The sequence below is a fragment of the Toxotes jaculatrix genome, chromosome 13 (genome assembly GCF_017976425.1).
Source record: "Toxotes jaculatrix isolate fToxJac2 chromosome 13, fToxJac2.pri, whole genome shotgun sequence".
Lineage (NCBI taxonomy): Eukaryota > Metazoa > Chordata > Actinopteri > Toxotidae > Toxotes > Toxotes jaculatrix.
In genome coordinates, this window is record NC_054406.1 from 22,069,731 (window position 1) to 22,088,215 (window position 18,485).

At 40.8% G+C, this 18,485-nt stretch overlaps 1 protein-coding gene across 1 annotated transcript; it reads left to right on the top strand.

The window, feature by feature from the left end:
- The first annotated feature begins 14,270 nt into the window (after nucleotides 1–14,270).
- Nucleotides 14,271–18,448, top strand: ilf2 (interleukin enhancer binding factor 2). The gene is made up of 15 exons (XM_041053315.1): nucleotides 14,271–14,388; nucleotides 14,831–14,890; nucleotides 15,179–15,221; nucleotides 15,713–15,817; nucleotides 15,962–16,039; nucleotides 16,269–16,371; nucleotides 16,584–16,649; nucleotides 16,796–16,912; nucleotides 17,008–17,086; nucleotides 17,184–17,271; nucleotides 17,377–17,438; nucleotides 17,536–17,650; nucleotides 17,795–17,885; nucleotides 18,040–18,206; nucleotides 18,322–18,448. Exons 1-14 carry the CDS (start codon nucleotides 14,384–14,386, stop codon nucleotides 18,189–18,191), a joined length of 1,164 nt encoding a protein of 387 aa, XP_040909249.1. The 5' UTR covers nucleotides 14,271–14,383; the 3' UTR covers nucleotides 18,192–18,206; nucleotides 18,322–18,448.
- The last annotated feature ends 37 nt before the right edge of the window (nucleotides 18,449–18,485 follow it).

Here is an 18,485-nt window from a genome sequence, read left to right on the forward strand (position 1 = left end):
GTCTTTCTCCTTTCTTGGCTATAACTGATACCTGCCTGGTGGAACATCAGTGGGGAGAACCATCTGTTCTGTTCCGCTCCAGATAAAATAAGAGGTAAATGTAGTCCATTTACCATTTAATTTGGTTTGAAAATTTCCACCTGCATAAATATTAAAAAAACAGTGAAACATCAGTGCGTCTTTATGAGGGAGAGACAGCCTCAGAGTCAGAGGGGCGTGATCCGATATAACAACAGAGGTGTAGTGCTATTTGTTCATGCCCTGGAGCACATGAGTGCATGCACACAATTAACACTGTGGCTCGTTTGAAAGGTTATGTAACCACTGAGGCGACAGGTTCACATACATTAGTCAGCTATAACTGACAACACGATCAAATGTTAGACTGAGTGACTACTGGGTGTAGGTGCACTCCCACAGCACCACACATAAGGAGCAGACCCGGGAGGTTACTTTGTTATCAGTGAGGAAATAACATGTTTTTTACAACTCAAAACTGCCACTCCTCTTGCTTTGGATTCAAAGGAAGAGCAGGAGAACTGCCCCTCGAATGTAGTGGAGTGGTAGTTTACAGCAAAGTAGATAAAATCCAAATTTTTCCTAAATAAATAAATAAATAAAAGACAGCTGATAAAGAAGGTAGCAGCCACCTCCTCGAAATTTTCACTTGTCTAATATCAAACCTTCCCACAGCATATCTCCTTATCTCAGTTGCCGTTTTAAAAGAATCCTTGAAAAGTGAGATCAAAAATAAATACTTCCCACGGAAATACCGATAACTGTCCTTGCACTGCGTCATCTGAATGAACTTCCCACCTATGTGTGTGTGTGTGCCTTAGACTGTGATGTTTCATGTGTACACAGTCATTAGGACTCATCCTCCACAGGGTATTAGTATGTATACCAGATCTCGTGACTACCAGGCCCTGTAGTTGCAGGCAATACACCGTCTGATCCAAACAGTCTCATCACGCCAAAGGTTTCATATTCTTACAAGCAGGCAGAATTTGCCATTCAGGCTGTGATGTGACACAGCATCTCTCCAGTTTTGCAGAGGAAAGATTCCAGTATCTCCAGTTTAAAGAGTTGGTGTTGTCCTGGAGCCAGTATATGTGATTTGCAGGTGTGTGTTCACATGCCTGCATGTGTGTGGGGGGGTTTGTGGTACATTCATGTGGCCTGGTTAGCATTGTATTTGGTTACACCCTGTATTGTGTTGTTGCCTTTCACAGTGGCATTCTGTTTGTTCCATTCTGCCTACTGTTCTGCTGACAATACAGCAGCCATCAATCTCCCTATTAATAGCTGTGAGTAAGCGTTCGCCAACATGGAGGAAAGTGTGGCGTTAATCTTGAATAACCGTATACACAACACAAAGTGTTTTAGTGATTTATGCACTGATAAGCAACTTTGCTTTCAAAAAAAGAGTGGAGGGCTAAGTTGTCATTAGTGTTACTTGCCTTGTACGGTATACTGTGGTGTGATAGTCACCATATACAGTACCAGTCAAAAGTTTGGACACACCTTCTCATTCAGTGGTTCTTCTTTGTTTTTATTACTTTCTACACTGTAGATTCATTCTGAAGACATCAAAACTATGAAGGAACACATATGGAATTATGTAGTTAACAAAAAAAGGGTTAAACCGACCAGAATATGTTTTAGATTTTAAATTTAGCCACCTTTTGCTTTGATGACAGCTTTGCACACTCTTGGCATTCTCTCAGTTTCATGAGGTAGTCACCTGGAATTTTCTCAGAACCATCCTAACCCCACAACTCCACTGACTGTTATCTTGTATTTCTTCCATTTTCGAATTATCGCGCCAACAGTGGTCTCTGTCTCACCAAGCTTCTTGCTGATGAATAGAGCTGGAATGAGCTACAAGACGTAACTCATTCCAGCCTTGTGCAAGGTCTACAATCTTGTCCCTGACGTCCTTTGACAGAAGAGAGTGATTCTGTGTCAGGTGTTTTTAATACACATAACAAGATGAGATTAGGTGTACTTTCCTAAAGGGACAGGACTAATTTGTGTGTCTCGTGGGCACAAAAATCGGTGTGTGCCTGTCTGTGGGGGTCAGAATTCTTGCTGGTTGGTAGGGGATCAAATACTTTTTCATTCACAATTTCACTCAATCAAATACAAATTCATTTCTAACCTTTATTTTATGTTTTTTTTTTTCTGGACTTTTTGTTGATATTCTGTCTCTCCCTGTTCAAATAAACTGGACTGTTCATGTCTTTGTAAGTGGGTAAACTTACAAAATCAGCAGGGGATCAAATAATTATTTCCCCCACTGTATCAGTGTGGATTTGGACACCAGCTCCAAAGGTCAAGATCAGACAGTTACATCCTCTACATCATCTACAGCTCAATGTGGATAAGACAAAGGAGATGGTGGTTGAACAAAGGATGCAAACAGACTAAATAAACTCATAAAAAAGGCTGACAGAGACAGAATGCTTGGAAAGATCAGAGCAATTTTGGACAATGTCTCTCACCCCCTTTACAACATCTTGGACAGTCTGAGGAGCTCCCACAGCAACAGACAGCTGCAGCCCAGATGTTCTATCTATCTATCTATCTATCTATCTATCTATCTATCTATCTATCTATCTATCTATCTATCTATCTATCTATCTATCTATCTCTTATGTATCTGTGCAAATGGCAAATTAAACTCCTATTCTATTCTATTTCTCTAAGGACTGAGTCCAGAAAACTGTCTACCCAAAACTGTGTGTGTGTGTGTTCCCTATCCTGCTGTTCAACCTAACCACCTGCAGCTGATCACAACTATTTAACTCTATAAGCCATTGCTGTTCATCCATCAAGACTCATATTAAGTACTTTATTCATGGTTCTGACCATGTTGCTTGTAAACAGCTCCACCTCTTTCATATGAACATGCTGAAAAGAGTTAACTAAACCAGTTGATAACCAGCTTTGTAGTACAGGTGATGCAGGATGACCAATGTCAGGCTCAGTGAAGCCAGATAACCAAAAGATATCCTGGATATGCTGAACTTGCTTTGTGGTGAAGAGGAAGTTGTGTGACTCAGATCCGTTGGCAGCACCTGGAAGTTGGCAGATGTCCTCTCAGATCATGTTCTTCTTCTTCTGTTTCTAATCTCTAATTTGGTCTTGGAAATTGTGAATACAATTTATGGATGTACAGTATATGGCGAGGACAGAGGTTGCAAGTTGCCCAGTTGATCCTGTCTCCGGACTGAATGACATTTTATCAGATGATTTAAAACACAGGTCACTGCAGTGATCAGAACTTTAAAGGTCCTATATCAGTGAAATCAGAGAAAACTCTTGTATACAAAGATAACTTTTATTATTGTCTTAATGATAACATTGTCATAATTTTATCAAAGTGAACTTTTTACTTGTAAAAGGAGCTAAAATTCCAGGTCAAGTTGTCCATTCTCATAGGTAGCTGGGAATTTGGCTCCGTCTGACTTTTACACAGCATGTGGAGCAACAGGCACAGAAACAAGAGGTGAACAGATTTCTTATATTAGAATACAGCATGTTTTTGTCTCCACAGTTATTCTTTAGAAAGGTCTGCGTCCTCAGTATATCACTCCTCTAATATAAAAACAGTGCTGACCAGAGCAGATCTCAGGTCTGTTTTAACTCCCTTCAGTGACTGAACGTGGACAGACAGAAGAATAAGTTTACAAAAGTTTTGAAAACTTGAATCTCAATGATCCATCTTAAAAGTTTAACTTCACATCTATTTAGTAACATCTCTGATTGTCTCTGATTGTCTGTATGTGCTGTTATGTGTGGCTGTATTCTTTGAATATATATGTGTATGAAGACGAATTGAAATCTAGCTGTATGGACGGCAGAAAACACACAGAGGGGGGCCAAACATGAAAAATATCCACATGCTCCTTTAATCATACTTGAGACAGATTATTAGACAATAAGATTTTTTCCACCATATTTCACATACAATCAAAAATGTGTAACATAATTAGTTGCTAATTTATTATATGATTTCTGTTCCTAGAATCATGCAGAGAAACTTTTAGTAAAGAAAAACACAATGGCTGTTCATCATTAGCTTATCGTGAATTATTGCTATGCAGTCACCATACTATCTTATACCATATATTATATACAATATTTACTTATATTCATCCTCTTGTAAGCATTCTGTTAAAAAACCTGAAATATGTCTAAAAAAAACACAACAACTTTGTAATAAATAATATCTGGTGATATTTGTTAATCCAAGATAGACAGTCTCCATCCTGTTTTTCACTCTGCCTCTGCACACTGTAGTCTGCCTGCAAGGACAAACACACAAATCTCAGTCAGTGGGAGTGGGGAACTATAAAATCTGGTTGGTCAGATATGTTTCAGTGATCGGGGAGATAGATGAAGAAATGAATAAACTATTCAGTCCAAGTGCAACTGAGAACATTATTGAGGTCATTTCAGTGAAGGGATGATGGGTATTTGATTTACTGATGAACGATAAATGCATTCACAAAGCAAAAATAAAACACGGGGCCCAAAAGGATGCACTTCTAATGCAGAGATTCATTTGAAATTGGAATATTTGATGTATGGCAAACCTTAAATCCTGGTCAACAGGACTACATCTACTGTTCTACTGTTACAGGAAACTATTTAGACACATTCACTAATGGCATTAAGGAGTAGTATGGACTAAGGTGCTGGTATTTGGAGCTTTAATAACTCTCTCCTTTTAGAAAATGAGTTTAAAACAAAGAAAGGAAAAATAATTAAAAAAATAATAATAAGGGGCCAGAATGAGATGACAAATCAGATCTGTGTGATGCTGTCCAAAATATTAAATTGAACTAAAGTTTCTGGGGGAAAAAAAAACCTGAACCAGATTTCCCAGCCTGTAGGCCAATCCGTCTTTTAAAACCCAGACTTTAACAGCATCTCCCTGTAGGAACGGTTAGATACTGAGAAGGCCTTTGATAGGCTCCCGTGGCCTCACTGAAACCTAAAGCAACTCTGGTTTTCACATCACTTTTATAAATTAGCTGTGAATAAACAGTATTATTTAACATTTCTAAGGAAATCATAAACTGTATAACTGTATTAATGTAGGTAGATAACATAATCTTTGTACACTGAGTGTGAAGAAATCAGAAGTACTGCTTTTGAGAGTCAGGGATGAAATCAAACCAATACCCATTCCAGTGAGAAGTGGAAAGGACAAACTATCTTGGGAAAAATAAAATATTGCCTCATTTGTTTATCTTAATTATATATATGAGTCTTTTTTTTTTCTTTTACCCTATTATTTGTTCTTTGAACAGATAACTTTGTATGTAATAACTGTGTTAAATATAACAGTTTGTGACAGTTTGGGCAAAATTTTGCATTTTCTGTTCTCTAATACTATTACTGGTGGATAGAGAGACGCTCAATTTAGGCATGGTCAAAGAAGAAAGGTGTGTTGGATTTTTTTTTTTTTTTTTTTTTTTTGGACTGTGTTTGGCTCCATTAAACCCTGTCATACATACATTCATGTGGCTCTTGTTGTCTGAATAAGAAGGGCTTTGTTTAATGAATACATACGTTCACAGAAAAACACACAAAGCCCAGCCTCTTTGTATTGTCACACAGCACCCTGGTGTGTCAAATAAATCTTCTCATGATTAAGCTCTACTGTTGTGAGAGTGGGAGAGGTCAGGGAAAATTTTAATGCCCTCTGTGTTACAAAACAGCATCAGATAACTATCAGTTACTAAGCACGAGGTCCAAATTCAACTGTATTTATTTACTCAGCCATTTATTACGGTACTGCTGAAGATTAAAAAAAAAAAAAAAAGAAAAAGCCTGTATCACCAACATGCCAACTCTTAAGAAACTGGTCCTGTGTTAGGCATGGTGAGAATACATACTTCAAATAGTCCACTGAGTTTTGTGAGTCAAATCCAAGAATTTCATGAATGCGAGTATGTAATCATTCATCTCAAATTTAAACTGTGGTAATGTAAAAATAAAAAAAAAATGGTCATATTGAAATTGAAACCTGATATTTATCATTATCCATTGATCTAAGGATCAAACAGCCTAGCCTGGGTCTCCCCAGAGAGCCTCTGAGCACAGGATATGACTCATCCACTTGTGGTTATCACTGTCACTATTGTTACTATTCAGATGGTAGCATTAATCAACGTAACTGTGAAAAGGTTAACCTCGTGCAAACTTCACCCTAGAACTGCGTCACACTGGTTTTAAGAGGACCGGCTCCAATATTCTTAACAATCTTAATCACTGATCAACATTTTGCCATTTGCTGTTCCACTGACTGGACCTCCTGCAAGAACCAGTCATTCAAACAGATACATACAAGCTGTTTAAGAGCATCTGTGGCGTCATTCACCATTTTTTTCCTACTTAGAATTTGAAATCATAGAATCCTGAGTATGAACAAATTTCTTCAGAGGCCACCTTCTTTCATGGGAGAAACTCACTTGCTTGACTTTAGAATTAAAGTAACTTAATCTTAATCCTGAACTTCAAAAGTCAAAAGAGTCAAAAGTTTGGACACACCTATTCATTCAAGGGCTGTTTTTTTTTTTTTTAAATCAAAACTATCAAAACTATGAAATCATACGTGCATACATGTTCACATAATATATATTTTAAACTTTAGATGTTTCAAAATGGCCACTGCTTGCCTTGAGGACAGCTTTGCATCAGTCCATCATTACATTAATACAAGAAAGACTAATGAGAAACACAAGTAATGGAAATCTTTACAAAGTATTGGAAACCAGAAGAAATCTTTATTTTTGGTCTGGTGAGTCCTAATTTGAGATTTTTGGTTCAATAACTGCTGTTATTTGTGAGACGCAGAGAAGGTGAACAGGACAATGACTGCTGTTTGAGAGAATGTCAGGAATATACAAAGCCAAAGGTGGCTAATCTAAAATTAAAAAAAAAAAAAAAAAAAAAGTGTGCGCTCAAAGATGTATGATAAACCAAAAAATGGAATTAAAATAAAGTTTTATAGAACGTGGTCAGAACAGCCATAAGTGAAAGGATATTAATACATGTGAGGCATCAACACACACAGATGAACAGTAACCTCTTGATGTACAGAGACATGAATAATCATGTTCTGTCTTGTAACACGATTATAGTTCAGACTAGGATAATACATAACAGCATGTAAAGATACTAACTGACAGATGATGTTGACACAGAGCAGAAGCTGAATAAAGTTACGTTTGAATAATAAAGCATGATAAAAATGATTACAACGGTCATAAAATATTCTAATGAAAAAATGGGACGAGAGCAGGCAACGTCACCTATGGCAATAAAATGTAGCCATTATTATACTGGGATGAACAAAGAAGGCAAACCTGATGCTTGACTGCTTCCATTCATCCAGAGAAACTCAGGGATTCACTGCATAAAATCCTGTCCTGTTCTTCTTGGGAGTGTCCCCCTGTTGAAAAAACATACAAGGACCAAATTTAAACATTGCATCTGAAGATATGAACTTTTATCACGCAATATTTACACGCATGTAGATGTGCCAGCTGAGTAATTTCATGTACAAAGTGAAACAAAGTATAAGCAAAATAACACAGCAAAATATGAAGGCTGCACAGGTCTGGCTGTAGCTTGGCGGTACTCACAGTAATGAGAGGGGTTGAGCCTGGTTTGTATGGCCCTGGGCTTTGAGGTGAGTACACAGGCAGAGGCTGTTGAGGTGGGGGTGCCTTTTCAGTGTAATATGGATCCTCAACAGTGTCCATGTGGCTACTTTCTGTTTTCTTACAACACTGCTGGACCAACTGCAACAGAGCAAGCAAACAGAGCTGAGAGAGTAGAAAATAGAGCGAACAGCTGTCTCGGGATGCAACCACATGATGTTATACTGTTAACCTGCCCATTCATTCCATATGCACACTACAAAGTTTCTACCACTCCCTTCTCCTGTGCCTGAGTATGTTCCTGTTTCTGATTTGGCCCCTCAGTGAGCCAGGTTCTGCTCAAGGTATATTTAAAGAATCATTTTTGAATGCATGTGATGCAAAGGATTTTTTCTATTCATTTGGGACACAGCTCCTGATCAAAATTCAAGGTGGCATTTGTGTCATCAAAATAAAACAAGCGGTTACTGTAATATGTCATGTGGCACACAGCATTAAAAAAAATAAACAAGCCGTGAAATGACAAAATAATTACTGTAATAAAGTTGCCTGATAACTCACCATCATGATAAAGATGATTATGAGCAGCAATAAGATGACAGCAGCTAATACTAAGAGGGCAATACCCCATCCAGGAACCCAGTCACTGCTCCCATTGCTGCTGCCGCCACCACCTGACGTCTGAGGATCACTGGGCTTTCTAGTTGTAGAGTTGTTCACTGCTGGGTCTTGAGTGGAATGTGTTCCTCCATCTACTGTGTGACTGTCACTATGGTTTCCACGATATGTCTTCGTGGTTGAAACCAATATGGTGATACCAGAAGAGGTGTGTTTTTTGTTTGAAGATGCAGTTGTAGGATCTCGGACTGTAGTAGATGTGTGTGCTGGAGTTGTGGTAGAAGCTGTCATTTTATTTGCAGGTTTTGTGGTTGTAGATGTTGTACTTGTTGTGGTTCTAGTATGTGTTGTTGTGGGTTTTGGTGTTGTGGTGGTTGTAGTAGGTGTTGTGGTTGTAGTAGGTGTTGTGTTTGTAGTGGGTGTTGTGTTTGTAGTAGGTGTTGTGGTTGCATTAGGTGTTGTGGTTGCATTAGGTGTTGTGGTTGCATTAGGTGTTGTGATTGTAGTAGGTGCTGTTGTGTTTGTAGTAGGTATTGTTGTGGTAGGTGTTGTAGTGGGTGTTGTGTTTGTAGTTGGTGCTGTTGTGTTTGTAGTAGGTATTCTTGTGATGGGTGTTGTGTTTGTAGTTGGTGCTGTTGTGTTTGTAGTAGGTATTATTGTGCTAGGTGTTGTAGTGGGTGTTGTGTTTGTAGTTGGTGCTGTTGTGTTTGTAGTAGGTATTATTGTGCTAGGTGTTGTAGTGGGTGTTGTGTTTGTAGTTGGTGCTGTTGTGTTTGTAGTAGGTATTGTTGTGGTAGGTGTTGTAGTGGGTGCTGTGTTTGTAGTTGGTTCTGTTGTGTTTGTAGTAGGTATTGTTGTGGTAGGTGTTGTAGTGGGTGTTGTGTTTGTAATTGGTGCTGTTGTGTTTGTAGTAGGTATTGTAGTAGGTGTTGTAGTGGGTGTTGTTGTGGTTGTAGTAGGTGTTGTGTTTGTAGTCGGTGCTGTTGTGGTTGTAGCAGGTATTGTTGTTGTAGTAGGTGTTGCTGTGGTTGTAGTGAGTGTTGTTGTAGTGGATGTTGTGGTTGTAGTAGGTGTTGTTGTGGTTGTACTGGGTGTTGTGGTTGTTGTGGGTGTTGTTGTGGTTGTAGTGGGTGTTGTGGTTGTAATAGGTGTTGTTGTGGTTGTAGTGGGTGTTGTGGTTGTAGTAGGTGTTGTTGTGGTTGTAGTCGGTGTTGTAGTTGTTGTAGTGGGTGTTGTGGTTGTAGTAGGTGTTGTGGTTGTAGTTGTGGTTGTAGTAGGTGTTGTGGTTGTAGTTGTTGTCGTGGTTGTAGTAGGTGTTGTGGTTGTAGTAGGTGTTGTTGTTGTGGTTGTAGTTGTTGTTGTGGTTGTTGTAGGGACTGTAGTTTGTTGTATTTTGTCAACTAAAGAAAAAAGAAAAAGAAGGACATTACAAATGTATAACATCAACAAGACACAACAGGAACAACAGGAATTATATGATTATATGTAGAAAAGATTACCGGTTGTGTAGTCCATGTTAAGTTGGAGAGTCTTGGGCTGAACGTTGTTGGCATTCTTAATGAAGTATATATGGACAATGTATGGATTGATATAAAAGGTATGGAAGATGACAGTTGCTTTTGCAATTACTGATCCAGAGCTGTGAAAGGAAAGCATCATTATAAACATAAGTAAAGAAGAAGTTGTGCACAACTTTTTTGTCATTTAGGACATGCAACATTCCCTCAGAACATCTACTGCACCCCACACCTGATAGCACAGAACAATGACAGAATCTACTGCCATGTTCAGTGGTTTCTCTGTGTATTTAAAACATGTCAACATTTCCTCTGTTGTTCTCAGTGAGCACAGATGCCAGTGACACTTTAACATTGTTCCCTTATGGTTTTGGGGAATGGAGTACAGTATCACTGGAAATTGTGTTTAATCTGGCATTATGTATATACTCAGATACAGTTCCTCCAGGAGTGAGAGATCCATGGCGTTGGTGATACCTGAAAGTCATTGCTGCGACGCCTCCATAGAAGGAGTTTGTGGGGCATACAGTGTCATCAGAGCAGCCATAGACATTGTCAAGCTGCAAAACAAAGGGAGAAAAAAAACCCCCCACAGATCAACACCTTTTTACCTTCACTTTGAAATGCAGAGATAACAGCACAGTGTGACAAATGACAGCCTGTACTGACTCTCTCTCTCTCAACTCCACTGCCAACATTTTTCACATTTTTTGCTTTAGTGTTACAAACATGTCTCCTGTAGGAAAGTCAGATTCAGTACATGCCCATCCACAATTCTGACATCCGCACCTCCCCTTTGGTGTAATCGCTACAGCGGAGTTAGTGAACATATCCTGTCAGGTGTTTGTGTAACATACTGGAAGATGACCCAAGGTTTCGCTCACTCTCTTGTCTTTTGAAAACACGGATCTAGTGCAGGGAATTGAGTGAAGGATTCTTTTGTACTAGTTCTTTTGTGAGTTGGATTTGTACCAGATCTGCTTTCACCTTTGTCAAACCGTGAAAACGGTGAAGAATACTGGAGAGACTGACCAGGAGGCTTTGGGACTCTTGGATGGGAGACTTTGAGACAGCGGATTCAGTGCTTTTAGCCTGTGTGTCGGTTTTTAACGTGTGGAATGAAAACTCTGCTCAGTGTTATGGCCCTGGTACTACGGAAGTGCTTATCATTATCATCCACAACTGTTATTCATCTTACCAAGGTATTGACTTCTTTATACGTGGTCTGATATTCCTCAGATGCTGGGTTGAGCAGAGCGGCAGTGAAGACTCTGTTGGTGATCTCCATCGGAAGAATGAAGGCCATCTCCCCAGTGGAGCTGAGCTGCTCTACGTGGGGGGCGTGCAGGTAGTGAGACTGGACAGCCAGAAGGCCTGCAGGTTTCAGTGTGAAACATTATATATGAACTGAAGAGATAAATCTCTGCCAGGATGTTCCTCAAAAAGTGATGTTTTCTGTCTGATTTGTCACCCTCAGAACCGTTTGAACATTCGTTTTAACAGATGTTTTCATGTGGTGGTTCTCTACCTTTTTCTTCCACCTGTGAGCTCAACTGTAGTTCTGTTTTAAACAGAGTGGAGAAAGCTGGAGATCAACTATTTTTAAAATGCACTTTCAAAATATCACTGCTGAACACCAAACACTTTCACACAGAGTCTCTGCAGATTATTGCAGCGATAGATTTATTATATTGTTCAGGTTTGGGTCTTTGGGAATGCAGCTATTGATGGCTATACCCCATGCATTATGAGGACTCACTAGAATGGAACTTTATGACCACATTAAAAGGTACTTTCATGATCAATAATGAAATTTCATTGTCAAATTTAAGACCAAATTTACCTTCCTTCAGAGATACAGTAAGTTTTTTTTTTTTTTTACAGTTACCCTTTCTAATATTGTGAGGTACAGTATGACCTACTGTACAACACTCTGGTGTTTGGGAGGAATTACAGAAAACTAAGAGGCTAATCATGTTCAGCTGCAGGGTGCCTGTTCTAACATCACAGGGTACAATATAAGTGTGCAGTGCAGTCTTACTGTGAAACAAATCTGAAAGTCCAGGGGAACGATTTCTGGAGTAGTTCAGTCCAAACATTAGACAACAGAAGTCTCTTCTATCTAAAATCTTCAGACCGTTCACACTTCCATTCATAACTGAGCAGACCTGGTGTTAAAACCACAAAAGCAATCACGTCTAGGGTCTGACTTAACAGCAGCTTCATGGCCTTAGCTACCACTCACTTCACCAGCAAAACGTGGAGGAGTCCTTTAAGCAGGACATCTAACTGTCTTTGATGTGTATTCTTCCAACCACCTTTTAATGCTTGAATATTTCTTACCTGAAACGGCCATTATACACAGAGTGCTGGTCCACAGCCATCTCAGTTGCACCATGGTGAGTCCGAATCCGTAAACCTTAGTCCAGTATTGCTCTGGTGATCTCTGGGACGCTCTTGTTTAATTACACAAATGGTCTTGTAGTCTTTCATGTCAAGGGTTTTATTGATTCGGGATAAGAATGGGCAGGGATTAGAGGCTGGTCCAGAAATGAATGATATCTCTCCAACGTTATTCAGACGTAAAGGCAAATGTACCTCACATACACCCTCACTATTTACTTTGGCTTGGTAATAGAGCTTAATTTAGTTTGTAGAGATATCCGTGTGTTGCGTAAACTTTTTATTACAATTATTATCTCATCTTAAGTTTACTTTCAAAAAAAAAAAAGTGTGGGAGGAGCCTCTTGTATACGCCATTAGGGGGGGTTAAGTGTCAAACTAAAAGCCTTGGGAAAATACTTAAATCTACGGACACGACACTCCTCTGCACTTTCCCAGTCTCTCAAGTTGATTTGCTGTCATTATGTGCAGGTAACTCTACCTGTATCTCGCTGTTTGTACTTGTGTGTGTCTCTTACTGGTACTAATGCTCCTATTATTATTTAACGCAAAAGCGATAAAGACACAGTGATAACAAACAGAAAGAATACGATTTTCAGATAGCTGATTTTTATTCTGAGTATTTTTTTTTTACCTTAATTTTACCTTGAAGTAACAAACACACATATATACAGTATATACACACTATACTACAACTATAATCGCTTCAGTGTTTCTAACTACACATGTGCAAATGTTGGACAACAAAGGGAATTTTAAAGCTTGCAAGAATACAAGTTTGTTTATTATAAATACCAAAGAAGGAAGTGGACAAAATAGTGGAAAAAACCTATATTTGAATGTTCAGATTCACAGGTTGCCATTTAGCAGTGGTACTTTAATGAATGTAGCCTTGCTGTATCTCATCCACTTTTCCCTCAATATGTTTCCAGTCTGTCCTCTCTGACTTTAACTCTATTTTAAAAAAAATAAATAAAAATGAAAAGGGGAAATTGTGGATGTGGTTTCTTTTCACAAAGCTATAGAAAAGGTAGAGGAGGTATTTACCTACCGACTCTTTCCCTAACTGCTTTGAGTTCCCTGATCAGAGCCATAAAAACGCTGCTCGGGCTGTCAGGGGTGGTTGTTACAGGATAAGAAATGTAATATGTAATTAACCAGTGTTTTCCAAATATGTAACATTTAAAAATGATCAATTTAAAACAAATCAAACAAAGGCATAAAGAGACATACAATGCACACTGTACAAATCATTAGCTTTTTAATGTGTACATAAAAACTTACGTTAAGCAGCAGTTGTTTAGCTTTTGTCTTTAACAACTGAGTGGATTGGTTTTCACAAGGACTGGAAGTATCACTAAGGTGTGAGCCCTTCACACCATAGACTTTAACACACACACACACACACACACACACACACACACGCACACACACACGCCACATTCCTGAAACAATGGAACAAGTGAAATGTAAATATAACTGAAAGCCACATAATATTCAGTGAACCTTTTATTCTTTTTGTTGGTCAGATTAATTGTTAGCATTATGTTGAAGGTTTGTGAATGTTGCTTTTATTTTTGTATCTTTATTTAGTATGTCTCTGAGGATTTTAACATAAATGCAGTCCATTTTACCATTTACCGTTTCACCTGTGGTCCCAGGTGGGAGACAACCAGTCTCTTCAGTTTCTTAATTAAAAGTGATATAAGTACAACGGGTCTAAAGTCACTGGGGCCAGATGGGGTGGCTTTCTTGGGTACTGGCACCAAGCAGGATGTCCTCCATAGCACAGGTATCCGTTCCTGCTTCAGACTTGGGTTAACAACAGCTGGGTAGCACAGGACTTCAGAACCCCAGGACTGATGCGATCTCTGTGGGGTGTGAAGACTGGTCCTGTGTGGGACGGCACAGCTGAAGGTCCAGTGCTGACTGTAATCGGCTTCATGCCCATTCACACGCTGTGGGTTTAGAGAGTAGGTCTGTCGTTTACGCTCCGGAGCAGAAGGGGGCGGTAATGCACGTGATGCGCTGGGCTCCAGCCGCCGGAAGAAGAAGAAGAAGAAGAAGAAGAAGAAGGCGAACCATCATCAGTCCAGCTAGCCCGTTGAGGGACTGTGAACACTTCTCCTGATATTTACGCATTAGCTTGTCAAAACGTCGTACGCAATGAGGTAATGATCTGTCAGTATGCTTGAACATTGGATTGGATAGGTGTTTTACAGTTTTGTGTGAGCAGAGTGTTGATGTTGGCTGGTGTGAGCTCCTGTAGTAGTAAGCTAGCTAGTGTGCATTGTTTGAATGCTGCCTATTAGCTAACTCATTAGCTCGGTAGAGAATTTCTCAGTTAACCTCCCATATGTGGGGCGTGTTGATAAAATCATCTCTGAAGTGCCGAGGATCTTTTACCCTGATGTAGGTTATTTAAGTACTGTCCAGTAGGTCAGCGTTTAATAGAATCGCCATGCCGGGTAGGTGAATGAATGAATGGACCTACACTGATAACAGAGTGACGTTACGTTAGCTTAGCCAACATATCATTCGTGTTCTCAGTGAGATCGTGTAGTAGCTATCATCCAAACTGAGTCCCTCACATGTTGCTGTGTTTGTGTCCAGAGGGGACCGCGGCAGGGGCCGTGGAGGCCGCTTCGGGTCTCGGGGAGGACTTGTCCAGGGGTGAGTTCAGCCTACTGCTTCGCTTGTTTTGCATCAATATCTCCCAACACAGTTCTTTCTATATGACTGTAAAGCAACTCAAATGAAAGACTTTAATGTAGTGTCCATTATTTTATTTCCACCTGACTGTGCTGAAAGTCCAGAGCCTGAGGAACAGCAATGTCTGTTTTGGTGTCTGAGAGGACGTGACTGTCCAAATACATCTGGTCCAGAGATGTTCTTTTATAATAACTGTTGAGGTCATTATTACAAAACCACAAACTGTTGCTCTTCTTCATTCCTATTTAGGTATCGTCCATTTGTCCCACACATCCCATTTGATTTTTATGTGGTGAGTAGAAAGTGTTCTACATCTCTCCTCTGGTCTTTTTCACCCCTTGGGTGCAGCCAGCATCACTTTTGGATGTCTTCTTACCCCGCTGCTGTGGTGGACATGTTTCCTGAGTGAACATGCTCACAATGTCCACATTGATTGGTGTTTAACAGTTAAGTTATATAAGTTTTGCTCGTGTATTTATGGCCCTGTTCAGACTGGGTATTAACATCCATCTCAGGTGGTGTGCTCACAAGCGGACAGCTCTAAGTTCAGGTGAGAATGCACCCAGGACACATGGAGGACGCATATGAGATCTGATCGCTCCGACCACATTTGGATGTGGTCTCAGACGCATGTGGAGAGCTGTCCACCTGTGATCAGATCACCTGAGACACAGGTCAATGCCAAGAGACATAGAGACATCCTAATAAAACTGCCACAGTTAGTGTAGCAGCAGTTTGTGTGTGTGTGTGTGTGTACTGATGCAGACTGTTGTTTGTCACAAGTGTGAGATGGCCTTCCCCAGAGTGAAGCCTGCACCTGATGAGACAGCTTTCAGTGAGTGTCTGCTGAAGAGAAATCAGGACCTGAGCCCCACACCCGCAGAACAGGTCAGTCCACAGTCCTGCACCGACCAGACAACAGACTGCGTCCTCAGGCTTTGTTTCCATTTTTGTGCATGTAGTGTGCATGTGTGTGTATGTGTGTGGTTTGTGTTCACTGACAGAAACCTTTGTTTATTGGTCTCTTTCTAGTCCTCCATCCTGTCCCTGGTCACAAAGATCAATAATGTAATTGACAACCTGATTGTTGCACCTGGCAACTTTGAAGTGGTGAGTTATTGACCATTTACCGAGATGCACGTGACAAATAAAGATTGATTTGAACGGTGTCCTAGCTGATCAGCAATATTTTACAGCAGGATCTGAAGAAACACACTGATTTAAAAAAAAAAAACTGTAGTTCAGTGTAAATATTTGTCAGCTTAATCTCTGTTTGTGCTCTGTTTAATCATATTAGTACATTACATATTAATAATATTGCGCCTTTGTCTCCTCATAGCAAATTGAAGAGGTGCGTCAGGTGGGCTCTTACAAGAAGGGTACCATGACAACGGGACACAACGTTGCTGACCTGGTTGTAATCCTCAAGATCCTCCCTACATGTGAGTGATCAGTAGGAAGTCCAAACTGTAACACAGTCTGCCCTGGTGTATGATATGATACTTTGAGAGACACAGAGACACTATAGCGGGAGTCAAAAGCCTGGCTGACAAAATAATATATAATTCTTGGTTATTCAAAAATGAGGAGAACTTTATTCGCAACCCCATTCGTGTGTGGACGAGGACGGTTTGTTTTTTTTTTTCTTTTACAGTGGAGGCAGTTGCTGCTCTGGGCAACAAAGTAGTGGAGACCCTTCGTACACAGGACCCTACTGAAGGTAACGCACCGAGGGGACGGTCGTTCACGTCCAAACAGCTTCAAGAAAAGTTGGGATAAATACACCGCCCCAGCTTTTAGTGATTGATTATTGATCATTGATGCGTTGACAATGGTGGCTGACTGTGTGTATCTGCTGGTTTTCAGTGCTGTCCATGCTGACCAATGAGACGGGCTTTGAGATCAGTTCGGCCGATGCTACCGTCAAGATCCTCATCACCACCGTCCCTCCCAACCTACGCAAGCTGGACCCTGAGCTGCACTGTATGAGCTTACACTACTATGTCCACAACACACACTCAAACAAGGACATACTACTACATACAGACTTTTTTTTTTTTTTTTTTTTTTTCTTTCAGTGGACATCAAGGTGCTGCAGAGCGCCCTGGCCGCCATCCGCCACGCCCGCTGGTTCGAGGAGAACGCCTCTCAGTCAACGTGAGGACGTCACTCGGTTATCCTCTTATCAGAGCTGATTCACACACAAGTCACACTCATCTCTTCATTTATTGCATTATTTGTCCAAAATCTTCAGGGTCAAAGTGCTGATCCGCCTGCTGAAGGACCTGAGGCTGCGCTTCCCTGGTTTTGAACCCCTCACTCCCTGGATCCTAGACCTGCTGGTAAGACCACAAGTCTCTTAGTCCCAGCACTTAAAACTAGTGTGTGTGACTCCCAATGTCCATCTAAGGCCTTGAGTGGTATACATGTATTCTGTTGTGTTCTAGGGCCACTCTGCAGTGATGAACAACCCATCCAGGCAGCCCCTGTCCCTCAACGTGGCCTACAGGTTGGTTCCCTCTCAGCTTTCGTTTCTGTGTAGTTGCTACAGATGGGGTTGGGGGGCGCTATCTTTAATTTTTTGTTTTTGGACTCGTGTTTTGAAGGCGCTGCCTGCAGATGCTGGCTGCTGGTCTCTTTCTGCCCGGCTCTGTGGGCATCACCGACCCCTGTGAGAGCGGGAACTTCAGAGTGCACACAGTCATGACTCTGGAACAGCAGGTAGGTCCCCTATATATATATATATATATATCTGTCTGTAAAGGTTACATGCCACATTTCATTCATGGCAGCGAATGGCTGAAAAAAAAATACTGAACCGGTCTGTCTGTCTGTCTGTCTGTCTGTCTGTGTGTGTCTGTATAGGACATGGTGTGTTTCACAGCTCAGACACTGGTGAGGGTGCTCTCTCATGGAGGTTACAGGAAGATCCTTGGTCTGGAGGGAGATGCCAGCTGTAAGATAATCTCATTCCTCACTATAAACTCACAGCAGGGGGGAGAACACACTTCACTGCCACTTCATTCAGGAGCATTCATTCATTCATTCATTCATTCGTGAGTGTCCCAAACATCAACCCGGCACCCACCCATCGTAATCTGTCGTTGCAGACCTAGCAACAGAGATGTCTACGTGGGACGGGGTGATCGTGACCCCCTCGGAGAAAGCCTACGAGAAACCTCCAGAGAGGAAGGAGGAGGAAGACGAAGCTCTAGAGGAGGGAGGAGATGGAGAGGACGAGAGCATGGAGACCCAGGAGTGATGAGCAGGAGTTCAGGTCGGAGCATGTCCACATTCTGGAGTGAAAGTGTCTTGAGTGGTCTATATATAAATACAGTCCCTTCCCCATTTACCCTCCATAACACACCCGTGACACTGCTCTCTTTCCACAGCACATGTTGGTGGTTACTGAAGAAGAAAGACCAGCAGGACCAGTGGTCCCCTGATGTCCCTGAGTTTTTATTGTCATGTTTTTACTTTCACTTTGTAAGTTAACATTAAACCTTTTTTTTAAATGTAGGCCCGAGTCTTGTTGTTTGTGGTGGGAATGAGAGCA